This window comes from Ranitomeya variabilis, chromosome 2, assembly GCF_051348905.1.
Source record: "Ranitomeya variabilis isolate aRanVar5 chromosome 2, aRanVar5.hap1, whole genome shotgun sequence".
Taxonomy (NCBI): Eukaryota; Metazoa; Chordata; class Amphibia; order Anura; family Dendrobatidae; genus Ranitomeya; species Ranitomeya variabilis.
In genome coordinates, this window is record NC_135233.1 from 391,797,390 (window position 1) to 391,814,128 (window position 16,739).

The 16,739-nt window shown below is 46.1% G+C and overlaps 1 protein-coding gene across 4 annotated transcripts in view; it reads left to right on the forward strand.

The window, feature by feature from the left end:
- The window catches only part of DACH2 (dachshund family transcription factor 2), a 386,452-nt gene that overhangs the window by 237,660 nt on the left and 132,053 nt on the right, over positions 1-16,739 (forward strand). For all 4 annotated transcript variants that reach the window (XM_077286496.1, XM_077286497.1, XM_077286493.1 and 1 more), the window contains exon 3: positions 6,349-6,480. In XM_077286496.1, coding sequence (XP_077142611.1) covers positions 6,349-6,480 — 132 coding nt within the window. The remainder of the gene's footprint in view (positions 1-6,348; positions 6,481-16,739) is intronic.

The following is a 16,739-nucleotide window of genomic DNA, read 5'->3' on the forward strand; positions in this document are numbered from 1 at the left end:
ATTGTCTTACGCCTAGTGTGACGCCGGCCTAAGGCTGTGCGGTGCAGATGGCGCGATCCCTCGGTGCCCCGGCCGTTTATAAGAGCACAAGTATTAATAATTTAGAGACGACGCCATAAATCTGCGCCCGACCAGTCTAGCAGATGAGGCAGAACTTTATATTTCCATAATGGAGATTATATCTGAAAACGTTTAATTGTTGCATTTTATGAACCTCTAGAGTTTATTATGAAAAACACAGATTGTAGAAAGTGTTCACCAGCGTCTGTGAGCGGAGCGTCCGTGAATACGCTGCGTAGGAGGCGCTGACGTTGTGCGCTCTGCAGATGGCACACGGAACTGTTCATCCTTATCCTCCTGGTGCATGTGTACAATGCAGGTGTATACTGACCCTTAATAGGAGCATGCGGTTAGAATAAAGTACAGATCCCTCTGACAAGGGAGATCTCTGCACAATTGGAGGTTTGTACAAAGTTGGTGGATGACCCATCTGAAAGGATTTCTCCAGGAATTTAATATTGATGTCCCAAACCTTAGGATAGGATATAACTATTTGATTGCTGGGGGTCAGATTGCTGCTATTCCCTCTTAGCAGCTGAATGAACGAGAAAGCACTGAGGGAGATTTAACCCCTTCATGACCTTGGGATTTTCAGTTTTCCCGTGTTCGTTTTTCGCTCCCCTCCTTCCCAGAGCTATCACTTTATTTTTCCGTCAATATGGCCATTTGAGGGCTTATTTTTTGCGGGAGGAGTTGTACTCTTGAACGACATCATTGGTTTTACCATGTCGTGTACTAGAAAATGGGAAAAAAAATTCCAAGTGCGGTGAAATTGCAAAAAAAAGTGCATTCCCATGCGTGTTTTTTGTTTGGCTTTTTTGCTAGGTTCACTAAATGCTAAAACTGACCTGCCATTATGATTCTCCAGGTCATTACGAGTTTATAGACACCAAACATGTCTAGGTTATTTTTTATGTTAAGTGGTGAAAAAAATTCCAAACTTTGCTAAAAAAAAAAAAAAAAAAAGCGCCATTTTTCAATACCCGTAGCGTCTCCATTTTTCGTGATCTGGGGTCGGGTGCGGGCTTATTTTTTGCGTGCCGAGCTGACGTTTTTAGTGATACCATTTTGGTGCAGATATGTTCTTTTGATCGCCCGTTATTGCATTTTAATGGAATGTCGCGGCGACCAAAAAAATGTAATTCTGGCATTTTGACTTTTTTTCTCGCTACGCTGTTTAGCGATCAGGTTAAGCTTTTTTTTTATTCATCGGGCGATTCTGAATGCGGCGATACCAAATATGTGTATATTTGATTTTATTTTAATTTTATTTTGAATGGGGAGAAAGAGGGGTGATTTAAACTTTTATATTTTTTTTATTTTTCAGATTTTTTAAAACTTTTTTTTTTTAACTTTTGCCATGCTTCAATAGCCTCCATGGGAGGCTAGAAGCTGGCACAACTCGATCGGCTCTGCTACATAGGAGCGATGCATAGATCGCTGCTATGTAGCTGAATTACAAGCTTGCGATGAGCGTAGACCACAGGGTGGCGCTCACAGCAAGCCGGCATCAACAACCATAGAGGTCTCAAGGAGGCCTCTGGTTACTATGCTGACGCACCGCTGACCCCTGATCATGTGACGGGTGTCGGCGATGCGCGCATTTCCGGCCCGGATGGGCAGAAGCGGTAGTTAAATGCCACTGTCAGCGTTTGACAGCGGCAGTTAATAGCGGCGGGTGGATCGCGATTTCACCCGCCGCTATTGCGCTTACATGTCAGTTGTACAAAACAGCAGACCTGTCGCGGCTTTGATGTGGGCTCACCGCCGCAGCCCGCATCAAAGCAGGGGTTCTGACCTCGGACGTACTGTCCTGTCTGAGGTCAGAAAGGGGTTAATATTGCTGCTACAATCAGTTTCTGGTATAACAAAAAAAAAACAGCGCCACAATTTATGCCGCACTTAGTCTACGTTCACATTAGCGTTCGGCGCCGCAGCGTCGGGCGCCGCACCGTCGCCGCATGCGTCATGCGCCCCTATATTTAACATGGGGGCGCATGGACATGCGTTGTGCTGCGTTTTGTGACGCATGGCCGCAAGCGTTGGGCGCAGAGAACGCAACAAGTTGCATTTTTTTTGCGTCCAACTTTCGGCCAAAAAGGACGCATGCGTCGCAAAACGCAGCGTTTTAGCGTGCGTTTTGTTGCGGTTTTGTTTGCGTTGTGCTTTGCGTCGCCGACGCTGCGGCGCACAACGCAAATGTGAACGTAGCCTTACACCATTATATGCTGCTCTTTGGGTGGAATACGGGGGTGAAGTTGTCGCTCCTAGAAGTTTAGTTCTAGAAATTGACTATGATTTCCACCAGAAAGTGCTGTAGATGATGACTGCAGAATTCCATGTGATGATTCTTATGCCAGGGTGCGTTAGGATTGGCATCACCAGTCCATACAGTTGTCTGCGCCGTGATGACACTTCAGTCCCAGTTACCGGAGTTTGACATTGATTAGGATATATTAAGGTGAATTTGGTAATACAGGAGTTTATATGATGCCAGTGTGGAGTGAAGATTGCCAAATCCAGTGATAAGTTTGATGCATCTTTTAACAATCTGCAACATTGTATCAGCAGCACAGAAGATTCTGTATACTGGATGCCTTTTAGGATCCTAGTGGACCTCCCCTTTAAGTGGTCAGATTTACAAACTTTCTCCTTCTCGCAAGGTAAAAGCAGTTTCTTTTTTTCCTTCTCCCTGATTGGGCCACGTCTGATGATGACAAGGTCCTTACGGTGGTGATGGGGTTAGGACCTCATTTTAAAGAAGCTACATTAAGATTTCCTTGAAGCCTTTGTTACCTCTGTATCTCAGTGAACTATGAGACCGTTTTACCTTTCCGCATTATTTTTGGAAGAATTACAGCACCCTCTCCTTTTATGATGTGTTTACTTGCGAGATCAGATGCAGCAGCTCCATGGTTGGTGGGAGTCCTGGTACTGGTTGACAGCCTAAACGTCTTTCCTTCTTTCGTTATTATGTACGCCTCTCCTTACATGTAAAGCGCCATGGAATAAATGGTGCTATAATAATAATATCACCCATGTAAGAATATCAGACAAGTTTAATCAAATATGCCAACTAGGGCGCTCAGTGCACAGTGCACTCAGCTGCGCAGAAAAAGCTCCGTTTCTGCAGAACAGATCAGCGATCAGAACACTGAATGAGCCATTTTCATAAGGGCGATCTTCCTACAAAGATCTGCTCCATTTCTACTGTCAGTTTGGATCATCAGACCTCGTTATTAATGGTGGTGAAGAATGATGGAAAGCTGCAGATCAGTAAGTAAAGCTAAATCTCTGCATAATGAGAAGATTAGAGCCGGCCATCGGCCCTGCAGGGTCAGGGTGGCCCTGGACTGGACATCAAAAATCGTCCCCCAACAGTCCGGACGCGATAATCCCATAAAGTATCCGACAAAGCCGCGCTGTCAAAACTGCGAACAACTAAACTAGGAAAACTCAGCAATCGGATTCCAAGGTTGGAAATTAATTAAACCAAACGCTGGAGTCGATGAACTGATGCTTGTTCTGATATTAAAACAAAACACTTAATTACATTTTACAAGCGTCGCGAGAATAAAGTAACGGCAGCGAGGCTCGCGGATATATGTGGGTGCTCGGGGGAGGGGGGTGCACAAAGAAAAAACAACGGAGCAGGGAGGGCTGCGCTCACATCAGGGATGGACACGGTCACCTAAATGTACAGTAAAAGTCATCATGTCCATGGGTCCGGTAGCCAGAAGCTGAGGAGTTAATACTAATTAACCCCCCCTGTAACCTGAGGGTGCATTCAGCCGTGCACTTGGGCATTAGAAACTCTATTGATCTAGTTCTCAGTTTGCATCTGAAAATCCAATATGGCTTCCATCATTGCCCAAGTGGGGGTCCTTACTCAGCTTTTCAGATCCCTAGAGCCACGTACCACCAATAGCTGCAGGCCACGTGACCGCTATGGGATCCATGAGCAGGGGAGGGTCTACACCAAATTGCCCCACCCCCGCCTAGCATCCTCCTACTTCTCCAGACCTCTGGTAGACATTGGATTTGTATGGCGCGGACTCACCCCTTTGTTGCTTATTAGGCAGGTGCCGGCTGTTTTACACAGGAGACCCCCTCCGGTAACGGCTGTGATTGAAGTCAGTCAGCTTTGATCAAAGCAGTTTAACCCCTTAGCTGCCACAATGAACAGCAGTTTATGCATCCAATGATTTCTATGGATGCCCCTGTACCCACCAATACTGCATCATTGGACAAGGGAAATCGTTTCAAAGGTGTCTGTTATCTTATAATATATCTTGTAAATATTCTAGCCCATTAATTGTCCTGTGGATTGATGAGAACGAGGGTCCCGAGAGCCTCACTGATGGTGCAAACTGCAGGTCAGAGCGCTCAGCTCATGCATGACCACGCACACAGCCACACACCAATCCGTAAATTCCGCAACTCCAGAACCTCGCGATCAGTTCTGCCATTTATACAGATTTGCCATTCAGGAGTTTTGGAAAGATGGGAGACACCCGACAAGGCTGATGTAACAGCTGTCATCCATCTGTCTGGGGGAACACACAGAAGAGAATTGAAGATTGTTACAATTTTATTCTTGTTTGTTTATTTTTGCTTCCTTGTTGTTTGTTTCCTTTTTCTACTTTCTGCTTTGTAGAAACATGCTGGTTAACCCTTTGTTTCCTCCCTCCTTGATGTAACCTTCACCACGCGTCTTCATCACGAACCATGTACTTAGTCATAAAGTGACGGCCCAGCTTTCCTCCTGCAACTCATAGAAAACACCCCTCGATTTGCTCGATAAAAGCCTTGTGAATTGTCTGATTGTCTCGTTAAGTTTTTAAGGTTTTCTCCCTTTTCTTAAAGAAAATTACAAGGTTAAGATCAAAAAGACAAAAGCGCTGAAAGCTGGAGGAAAGGTCGCTCTCCATGGAAGTGGAAGGCTGGAGATGAAAGAGGACGCCGCACATTTGCCTTTTGATCTTGGCCGGATCCATTTGGCGCGGTTGAGGTTTTATTTCAGATTTCAGTTCTACGTGAAATCATGACTGAAGCGCGTTCTGCAGCGATGAAACTGGATACCAGACCCTGTAATAAACCCCTGGAAACATGAGTACACCCAGTGTGACCAGTTTATACCCTCCTCTCATAACTATCGTGGTCTCCTACAGGGATGCACGCCACTATAAAGCCCAGCAGAACCATCACCCAACTTTCCACAGATCCTGAATTGCTACAAATCTGCATTATCCTAGATTTGCACTTTTTAGAATTCTTGCTGAATGTTCTCATCCTTCACTTCTCCTTTAGCTGTGACATATATGTGCCCACCATGGTTACTAAACAGTTTTCCACAGATCCTGAATGGTATCTACACCTCGATTGTTACATGACACTATATGCCAGTCTTTATTGGACATATCTGAAAATGATGCGGTGCCCATGGCGGCTGCTACTCTACTTTCCACTGACCCTGAGTGGTACATTCATATACAAATACATTTTATGCCATCATGGTTAAACACTGTTCGTACAAACTCTGTCACCCAGCTTTCCACACACCCTGATAGGAGAACTGTAAACCGTTTTACAGAGGCAAAACCCGCTGGCCCATTTTCGCTAACAGCTAATATTTTTGGAATTCTATTAATGAACCAGGAGGCTCAGGCTGAACATTATAGTCACAGACAGAGGAGGCTATTCATATTTCATATTGACATGCTCTATCACTACCGAGGGCAACTTTTTTTGTTTATTGTAGATGGAGGTGGCTGCTCCTAGTTGGCACCTGTTCACATTAGCCAGTCAGTCTTTAGGACTCCAGACTGATACATTGTAAAATCTAGGGGATTCGTGTGGAATGTCTGAACTGGATACTTTGTAACAAACCAGTCCAGTGGTGCAGTACTGAGCATTGTTCCTGGGATTGACGAGGGTTCTAGTATTGGGACCCCAAGCGATCGGCCAGTTACTATATATCCTGCCGATTATTCATCACTTGCTGCATTTTATGTGAATGTATGCCTACCGACAAGTGTCCTCCAGTCATATCCAGAGCTGCGCTCACACGTGCAATGCTTGTCTGCAGGTGCTGGCCGTGTCTTTGCTGTACAGGAGACTGACAGAACTCATTGCATCTCCGAGTGCAGCACTGCAGGATATTCAGGGATATTTATGATAAAGGTGAAAAATGCAGCTTGTGGGGTGATTTTCCAGCGTTCTCCTGGTTTCTAGTACATTTGTGTCTGACACAGAAACGTCTCACAATTTGCTTCTTTCTTCCGTCAGGACTCACGGCGGCTGCTATGGCGGAAGCCATGAAACTCCAGAAGATGAAGCTGATGGCGATAAGCAGCCTCCACGGGAGCGGCAGCCAGAATGGGACCGAGTCCGAGAACGAAGAACTCAACTCTAATGCAGGTTAGTGGCTGCAGTGGCGTCGGTGTGCTAGAGCAACGGAATCAGTGTGCTAGGGCAACGGTGTCTGTGTGCTAGGGCAATGGTGTCGGTGTGCTAGAGCAACGGAATCAGTGTGCTAGAGCAACGGAATCAGTGTGCTAGGGCAACGGTGTCGGTGTGCTAGAGCAAAGGAATCAGTGTGCTAGAGCAACGGAATCAGTGTGCTAGGGCAACGGTGTCGGTGTGCTAGAGCAACGGAATCAGTGTGCTAGGGCAACGGAGTCAGTGTGCTAGGGCAACGGTGTCGGTGTGCTAGGGCAACAGTGTCGGTGTGCACAGGCAACGGAATCAGTGTGCTAGGGCAACGGAGTCAGTGTGCTAGGGCAACGGTGTCGGTGTGCTAGGGCAACAGTGTCGGTGTGCACGGGCAACGGAATCAGTGTGCTAGGGCAACGGAGTCAGTGTGCTAGGGCAACGGTGTCGGTGTGCTAAAGCAATGGAATCAGTGTGCTAGGGCAACGGCGTCGGTGTGCTAGGGCAACGGAATCAGTGTGCTTGGGCAATGGCATCAGTGTGCGCGAGCAACGGAATTGGTGTGCTCGGGCAACAGCGTCAGTGTGTGCGGGCAACCGAATCAGTGTGCTTGGGCAATGGCATCAGTGTGCGCGGGCAACGGAATTAGTGTGCTCGGGCAATGGCGTCAGTGTGTGCATGCAACGGAATCTGTGTGCTCGGGCAATGGCGTCAGTGTGCGGACAGCGGAATCTGTGTGCTCGGGCAATGGCGTCAGTGTGCGGACAGCGGAATCTGTGTGCTCGGGCAATGGCGTCAGTGTGCTGGTGCAACAGTGTAGATGGATTTCCATTTCAAATGCCTGCACGCCCAGATATTCTATTTGTGGGGGTTTGATCCTACTGGCAGATGCCCTGTACAGTCAGGCCTCTGCTGCACAGTTTACAAATGCAAATGGCTCCTAATGCTGTGAAGGCCCTTCCTTTCTCAGTGTAGGGCAAAGTCAGGACAGTGCTGAGGCTCGATGACTTGTGAGGTGGATATGGGTAAGTAAGTGAACCCCAATCCTTAGGACATCAGTGGGCGCAGTTTTGCTGGAGCTTCTGTCTGCACTCGTCACTACGTTGCCCTGATGTTTCTTTTTCCCTGGCTCCAGCCCTCGGCCTTTTACTTGTCTTGTATTTTTGCATTTTGACGGCGCTCGCTGATTGTCATTTCTGCTCCAAGGTGACTCGTGTTCCAACCTGTGAGGCCGGCGTCACACTAGCGAGTTTTAGGGACGTATGAGCGCAGAAAATACATCCAGAAAATACGCATTGCACACGGCCCAATGATTCTCTATGGGGCAGCTCCTATCTGCCGTATATTACGTATCCGTATTATACGGTCTTGTACGGCCGTAGAAAATTGCAGCATGCTGCGTTTGTCAGCGTATTGCGCAAAAAATCCACCAATGAAAGTCTGTGAGGGCGAGAAAATTACGGATTACACACGGACCATGCGTGTGACTTGCGAGAAATACGCACCGGTGTTCTATAGAAAAGCCGTGTACAGTAAAATCACACTGACAGAATAGAATAGGTAGAATAAATGTGTACACATAGAATAGTTATATATATATATATATATATATATATATATATATATATATATATATATATATATATATATATATATATATATATATATATATATATATATATGTGTGTGTGTATATATATATATATATATCAGTGAGACACATATATATATATTTATATTTAATTCAGCGCTAGATAGAAGAAAAGCCGGTAATTCTATTGCCGGCTTTTCCTATCTTCTTCACAAACCCGACAGGATATGAGACACGGTTTACTCGAGCCTGGGAATTTTTCAGAATATTTTCTCACGCTTGAGTTCATATGAGTTCATCCAGCAGACGGCGCATCACCGCGACTCAAGGTAACTACAGTACATTCCCCTGCATTCCATTCATTCACCAAGTTTTACAGTCAGGAGCACAGCTGCATTAGCAGAGCTCCTGCGTGTAAAATGATTTAACCCCTTCAGATGGATTTACAGCGTGGGACAAGACTGAACGACGGAAGGTATGGGATTTTGTTGTTTGTTTTTTTTTAACTTTATTTCATCAGGTGACAAGGGTCTTCAGGTGGATTAAGAGTATAATAAAATATTAAAACACCATGTGTCGTTATTTCATTAAAATACTTTATAATAATGTGTGTGTGTTTTATTAACCATTTCGTACTATTGGATTAATAATGGATAGGTGTCATAATTGACACACTCCATTATTAACCTGGCTTAATGTCACCTTACAATAGCAAGGTGACATTAACCCTTCATTACCCCATATCCCACCGCTACACGGGAGTGGGAAGAGAGAGGCTAAGTGCCAGGATAGGCGCATCTTACAGATGTGCCTTTTCTGGGGTGGCTGGGGGCAGATGTTTTTAGCCAGGGGGGGTCCTATAACCATGGTCCCTCTCTAGGCTATTAATATCTGCCCTCAGTCACTGGCTTTACCACTCTGGCGGAGAAAATTGTGCGGGAGCCCACGCCAATTTTTTCTGGGATTTGACCCTTTAATTTAAGGGTACCGTCACACAGTGCCATTTTCATCGCTACGACAGCACGATTCGTGACGTTGCAGCGTCGTATAAGTATCGCTCCAGCGTCGTATACTGCGGTCACACGTTGCAATACACGGCGCTGGAGCGATAATTTCATGACGTATTTGCGATGTAGAAGCCGTTGGTTACTGTGCGCACATCGTATACAACCTGTGTCACACAATGCAATCATGCCGCCACAGCGGGACACTAGACGACGAAAGAAAGTTTCAAACGATCTGCTACGACGTACGATTCTCAGCGGGGATCCGGATCGCAGTAGCGTGTCAGACACAGCGATATCGTAAATGCATCGCTGGAACGTCACGAATCGTGCCGTTGTAGCGATCAAAATTGCACTGTGTGACGGTACCCTAATAGCTAGAGTCCCCAAATTTTACACAGAGACACTTCTTACATTAGTAAAGAGGAATATGTAATAAAAGAAGGGATATGAGATGGTTTACTTGACCCTGGACAGATCGATTATCCGTGCTTCCACCCCCCCTTTTTGACCTTACTCCTATAAACAAATGACAGACACATTTCTTTTGGATATTAAACGGCCACAGCAGCCAATTTATTAATAATTAAAAAGACTCTTGGTAGGGTCCTCGAAGTCGCAAAAAACTCTAAAGTCTGGTGGTCTGTTTTTTCCACGGCATTGCCCCTTCCCCCCCCCCCCCCCCCCCTGCTTTTTACTCCTAGCCGCGTTTTAATTTTAGCTCAGGAGCACCGCGAGTCCAGGGGAAGAGGTTACCTCCATTCTGTTAACGTGAACCCGACGTTCCATCGCCAGGTATCACCCCAAAACTAACAACCATGTAACCCCGACATACCATCGCCGGGTGCCACCACCAGACCACCACCAGGTAACCAACCAATGAAGGGGGTTCGTGGCCTTTTCAATAATCCCCACTTCAAATTTTTTACCGAATTCGAGGACCCACCAACGCTTCAAGATATTGCCAAATTCTTTATAGCAAGACCCTTCGACTCACAGGGAGTCATCCGCCAGCACTCAGGAGAGGAAAACAAACCCCCTGTGGGGGGAAAACCTCCGGGGAACCATGGCCGACGGATTGCCCTTCCCCCCTGGGCCCAGAAGGAAACATGGCAAATTAACATAACAGTATCATATTATTTCCAATTTGTCACTGCCGACCATCGCCGCTGTGACCCGGAATACTTTCTTCTTCTCGGGCGGGTGGGTGGGACTTGTTGTCCAGTCGTCCGTCTGTGGTCAAAGAGAGCCCTTACGTCCCACCCAGTCCTTTTTTAACCCTTCCTTGGGACCCCACCTCCCTTTGTCCTATGTCATCTCCTCCCTGCTCTCCCTTCCCCCAAACCCCCCCCTTTAGCTTCCTGTTTTTCTTTTCTAACCACTCACTCCTCTTCCAGTGTCATGCCCGCTTCCCCCTATCCTTGCGTGCGTGTCCAGCGGATACTTGACCCTGGACAGATCGATTATCCGTGCTTCCACCCCCCCCCCCTTTTTGACCTTACACCTATAAACAAATGACAGACACATTTCTTTTGGATATTAAATGGCTACAGCAGCAAATTAATAATTAAAAAGACTCTTGGTAGGGTCCTCGAAGTCGCAAAAAACTCTAAAGTCTGGTGGTCTGTTTTTTCCATGGCATTGCCCCTTCCCCCCCCCCTGCTTTTTACTCCTAGCCGCGTTTTAATTTTAGCTCAGGAGCACCGCGAGTCCAGGGGAAGAGGCTACCTCCATTCTGTTAATGTGAACCCGACGTTCCATCGCCAGGTATCACCCCAAAACTAACAACCATGTGACCCCGACATACCATCGCCGGGTGCCACCACCAGACCACCACCAGGTAACCAACCAATGAAGGGGGTTCGTGGCCTTTTCAATAATCCCCACTTCAAATTTTTTACCGACTTCGAGGACCCACCAACGCCACACCGAGAGCACCTCGCCTCAGGAGCTCGAGACCCCACCAACTAGCAATGCTGTGGCCCTCCCTATCCCTCCTTGCAGCCCCGCGATCCACATATCTATCCCTGTTGCATTCAAGTGTACCCCGTCAACTCGCCAAAATGCCCCATGTACATCCTCCAGGCCGGCATGGCGCACCGCCACTCCCCCTCTCTGCACTACGAATTTGGATATTGCTTTATTAACCTTCATTCGTGCTTTGTTAACCCTCGGCACCGACCGTGCTCCTCGCCAGAATTTCCTAGGTACAATGTCGGACCACACTACTTTTATCCCCGGGAAGGATGACCATAGCTGCCTCAGATCTTTTTTAATGTCATCAACTAATCCCTTCCCAGAGCGAGCTGCCAGATCATTTCCTCCTACATGTAGAACTAGAATATCTGGGGCTCTGTGGCAGTGGACTGCTAGGTGAAACTCCTGAAGAACCTGCTTCCAGACCAACCCCCTAAAGCCCAACCACCTAATGAACACGGCCTCTTTTGTGTAACCCAACTGTCTGCCGTCAGTCTGTCTATCCGCTCGCAGCGCTCCCCAGTGAACGTACGAGTGGCCTAAGATCCAAATTAACAGTGGAACATGCCCTGCAACAAAGCAAACATATGTTAGTGACATGTTAAATACCAGCCGGCTCGGATCCTCCATTTCCATAAGGTCGCACGTAGGACAGGTTACGCTTTGATTCCCAGCGTCCAATTCTCTTTAAAACTTCGGTGCTCAAGCCTCCCACAGCCGCCTCCGTTGCGGCTCCAATGCGAAATGAATGCCCCCCATAACTGCGTGGCTCTATTCCCGATTCCCTCAAACACCTGTGAAATATCTTAACAAACTGATATTTGGATAGGAATGTCCCCTCTTCGTGACATAACAACGATCCTCCCTGAGGTGGCCTTACGGACATAAATTGCTCTAAGCATCGGGACGGACACATAAAGGAATTCTTCACCCTGCCCAACAGAACTCTCTGTCTTTTTCCTAACTGGTCCGTCTTTGATTTCCTAATCCAGAATTCCACTCCCCTTTTGGTAATCATTACATCCTGTCCGTCTGTGGTCAAAGAGAGCCCTTACATCCCACCCAGTCCTTTTTTAACCCTTCCTTGGGACCCCACCTCCCTTTGTCCTATGTCATCTCCTCCCTGCTCTCCCTTCCCCCAAACCCCCCCCCCCCCTTTTACCTTCCTGTTTTTCTTTTCTAACCACTCACTCTCTTCCAGTGTCATGCCCGCTTCCCCCTATCCTTGCGTGCGTGTCCAGCGGATACTGTATGTAAACCATGTCTCATATCCTGTCGGGTTTGTGAAGGAGATAGGAAAAGCCGGCAATTGAATTACCGGCTTTTCTGCTATCTAGCGCTGAATTATAAATATATATATATATATATATATATATGTGTGTCTCACTGACATATATAGACTGTATATATGTTTTTAAGAATATTTGAGCCGATGGATCCATGATATGTCCATTTTGCAAGCCTGCGAGAAAAAAACGCCGTACGGAAGCCATACGGATGACACACGGATAAATTTGTACGTAAAAATCGCATCCTCGCATTGAATACGGAACAGTGTTTTGGGACAATTACTGCGTATTATGGCCGTAAAAAACGGACCATATTTCCATGCGCTTAGTGTGACGCCGGCCTAACTAGTGTAACATTTCCCACTTAAAGCCACGTGCACACACTAAGTATTTGTAGCAGAAGTTTCTGCTCCATTTCTGCATTTCTTGGCAGAAAAAATGTTGCATGAAATAGGCGCATTTTTGACGCATTTTTTACTTGCATTTTTGTTGCAGATTTTCCTCCACAAATTATTGTGGGTGAAATCTGAAGCAAAACCGCTGAAACAAATCAGCGCTATATAGTTATATAAGCTGTAAATCTGCAAGGATAAATCAGCAACGTGTGCACGAGACCTCAGGAGTCTCATTCACTCTGCTGGTATCAGGAAATCCTTCATGTTTTGTGTCAAATCTGTGCAGAAAAAACACGCTACAAATCTGCAACGTGTGCACAGGCCCTTACAAGACCATTGCTGCACTAATTCCTACTGATGCAGGGAGGTTTCCAGCTGGGCCCTGGGCCCCACAGACACTCGCTGTACAGAGGCCTCAGGATGCGGCGGCCATACTGTGGATCTGTACTTTTTGTTTGCCTTTTTGAGCCTTTTTTTCCATCGTCCGTCCAATATCCAGCGGTCAGAGCGGAGGATTGGATCCCGGAGAACGAGGGCGCAGAAACGATGGGAGTTATTGGTGATTGACAGGAGGGCAGGATCAGACACCGTTAAAATGAAATCATTAACCTCCTTTTTGGGATTCTTCTGTTTGATGTAATGTGAACATACGATACATTCTCATCTGGGTTGTTTGTTACAAATGTATAAGGAAACCTTGATATTTTGAAGGAATTAACACTTCTGACAATTTATCTGGTGGAAGCAAAGATGGACCTGAGCGGTAGTCATGTTCATCCTGATCTTCTTGTTTCATGAATAAAATGTTAGAATGACAGTGAGGACTGATGTAGGAGAGAAGCGACTGTCGGGAATATGTGTCTGCACCATGATATGTATCTGCCATTGGGGGCACATAGAACGCTCCTCTCCTGCAGTTGAGAGGCCAGAATCGGGGCACAATCTGCTGATTTGGGGTCTTTCTTCCCTTGGCTGTTTCTGTACCTGCACCATTTCTCCCTCCTTGCTGGCTGAGTGGGCGGGCACTTCCACATCTCTGAGCCAATCAGATGTCTTCCCCCTCCCTTCAGAGCAAAAATTCAGAGAGCGAGAAGCTGCAGCTGCATCCCCCTCCTCTCCCCTCCTTTCAGATTAGTTAATTTATTGCTCTAGAATATTTGTTTTTATTGGCTTCTGAACATTTATAGAGGTGCTGCAGCCAGAGCGGATGGCTACAGAATGCTGGGAAGTGAGGACGGTGTCGGTGACATTGGATTTATTACTAATTTTAATTTATAATTTATCTACAAGTGATTAACGCAAGAACAGATTTGCTCTCATGTGTCAGCTCGGTCTGTGATACATTATATCTTGTGTAATGATGACCTGGAGCAGCGATCATATTGCCCTGCGCACTGAGAGGGGGCGGCCTCTTGTAACAATTGCTCCTCCCTCTGTTGGGTCGCCATCTCTTGCCCATATATCGGAGGCTCTCACTTATTTTTGTTCGGTGGCGGCAGATTGAATCGCTTCCCCGTGTGACGAGTTGTCTGGCCGATATTAAACTCAGTCAATCACCAGGAGATTATTGCTAAATATTAAAAATGACTCTGATTATAACTGCGGCAACATTCACTTCACACCAACCCAGAATAATTCCCACAAGTGACGAGATGGTGAAACTATAGAAAAAAAAACAACTCTTAGATACTTAGAGCTTGAATCATTTTGTGTTCTTTTAAGTCTCTTTTCTTTTTTCTTTATTCGTTGATGTTTTTTGCATCAAATTCTTAAAAATCTGCAGTTCTTGAAGAGTGTGGAAAATCAAAAACTTTATTTTTGTATTTAAATGTTGCAAAATTTGTAGAAATATCTCAGACATCCATAAAATCCTGGAGGACGGCATGTGTGCAAAAATGCCAGGACTTTTTAAAAAGATGTAGCTCATGAATCATCTAGAAACCCTAAGCCAGATCCACAATGGCGAATGCACCAAAACTAAACAAACAGGTGAACACGTAATGAGCCTCTTAGTGAGGTCAGCGCCTCTTAGTGAGGTCAGCGCCTCTTAGTGAGGTCAGCACCTCTTCCTGCTGCCGAGCCGCGACACCTGAAATGTTACATTGTAATTTACACCATTTTAGTGGCTAACTTGCCATGAATCAGTCGGGTGTTCTTGGTCACGGCTGTCTCGCCCCAGCTCTGGACACTTTATAAAAAGTTTTCTAGGTTGCAAACTTTTTGCACAACATGAAGTTGCGCAAAAATAATCTTGACGTTTCGAGGTGTTTTACCCCAGATTTATTACAAACGCCACTTGCTGAATTGGACCCTTTCTGTTTATTTCCTGATTATTCTACTGCAGAAAGAGAGACAAAGGAAATGAAAAGAATTGGGAGACAAACATTGAGTGAATGGAAGGTGCCGGATCCGCGATTCCGAGCCGCGCTAAGTACGGCACATAATGACGGGAACATGACTCCGCATCTAGATGTGAAGCATGAGTAAGGTCTCGTCGCTGCGTTTCATTGAGCTCCAATGAGAAATTCTGTGTTTTATTGTTTCAGGAAATTAGTCCGTGTGCCGCGCTGCTCGCAATGTTCTAATCCATCAGTAAAGGTTACAGCGGCGCAGAACTGCCGGGGAGTTAATGGCTTAATGACTACAATTGGAGCTGTCACACTTAGTGGCACCGCGCTGGCGCTCAGCAGAAGTGAGTGAGGCTTCATGTAGGGGGCATCTACAATCATTATGTAGCAATATTGCCGACATCGGGGTCTTTGGTGCAATGTGGTCCAGTCGTGTCCTGCAATCCGACCGTTGTGCCGTCCTGCAGATGCCGCACACGATTGTTGCCACAATTTTATGTGTATGGCTCCTCCTTGCTCTACTCGTGGCGGATACCGACAAACCTTGTGAGATTGGAGCTGATCAGATGAGGAATGTCGTCAGGAATTGGAGGATTATTCAGGGTAGTAATGGCTATGCCGTCTGCTCCGTGTCCTTGGCATTGACCTTGGCAGCGCCACACAACCTCCTGGTAATCCGGCACTTGAACGTGTGATGGCAGATGAGTGGTTTCCGGATTACTGGGACTTTACTGTAAGTCATCTTGTAGCTGTCGATCCATCCATCTTGCGTCTGTCTTGGCGGTTAATGTACGGAGTGCGGAGATGGAGAAGGTTCCCATAAATCAGTGAAGTCGTCTTTTCCACTGATTGCTTTTTAGAGAAAACTGGAGACAGTAAATTCTTCGCTTTGCTCGTTGCATCATTACAATTATGCGATCGGAAACTAGCTCATTTACATTTTATGTCTCCTTTCAATCATTTCGGAGGTCCGTGAGCCAGCGCCAGATCCCCCCCCCCATTAGTCACATCGCTCCCATACCATTGGCCTGGATGGGGCGGCCGGTGGATGCTGATTATCTGTGGAGTTCATCTCCGTCTTATCCTAAAATGTGATGAAGATGGGAAACCATTTATTTATTTATTTTTTAATTTTATGATTCATGAAGATGAAAAAAAGAAACGTTCATCAACCAAACATGCAAAAACTAAGGAGATAATCACAAGAAAATGCGCCATAAAACCTATCCGGGATGTGATATTTGAGTGCTGAATGTAAAATTCCTTCAATCCAGCACCTGATTATCCAGAAAGGACACTTCTTTTGCAAGTTAAAGTAACCCTGTGGACACTACATGACCTAGATGTGGCCGCGTTACTGGGCAATGACGAGGTCTGCGATTCATCAGGAAGTTTGAGGCAGAATTCTGTCGTAAAACAAAGTATTTGTAAACCTCCAAAAGTTGTGCAGTTGGGACTACCTATGTTTTTTTTTTTTTCCGCTGAGGCAACATTTAGAAAAGTTGAAGAGCTAGCTAGGATGGGGTTTGGCCAAGGGCGCCCTACAAATTTACTTTGTTTCATAAATTCTGACAGAACAGTGCGAGGCCCCTGATTGGCATGAATTTCTGGTGATGGCACGTGGAAGATGTGCCTACCGTATT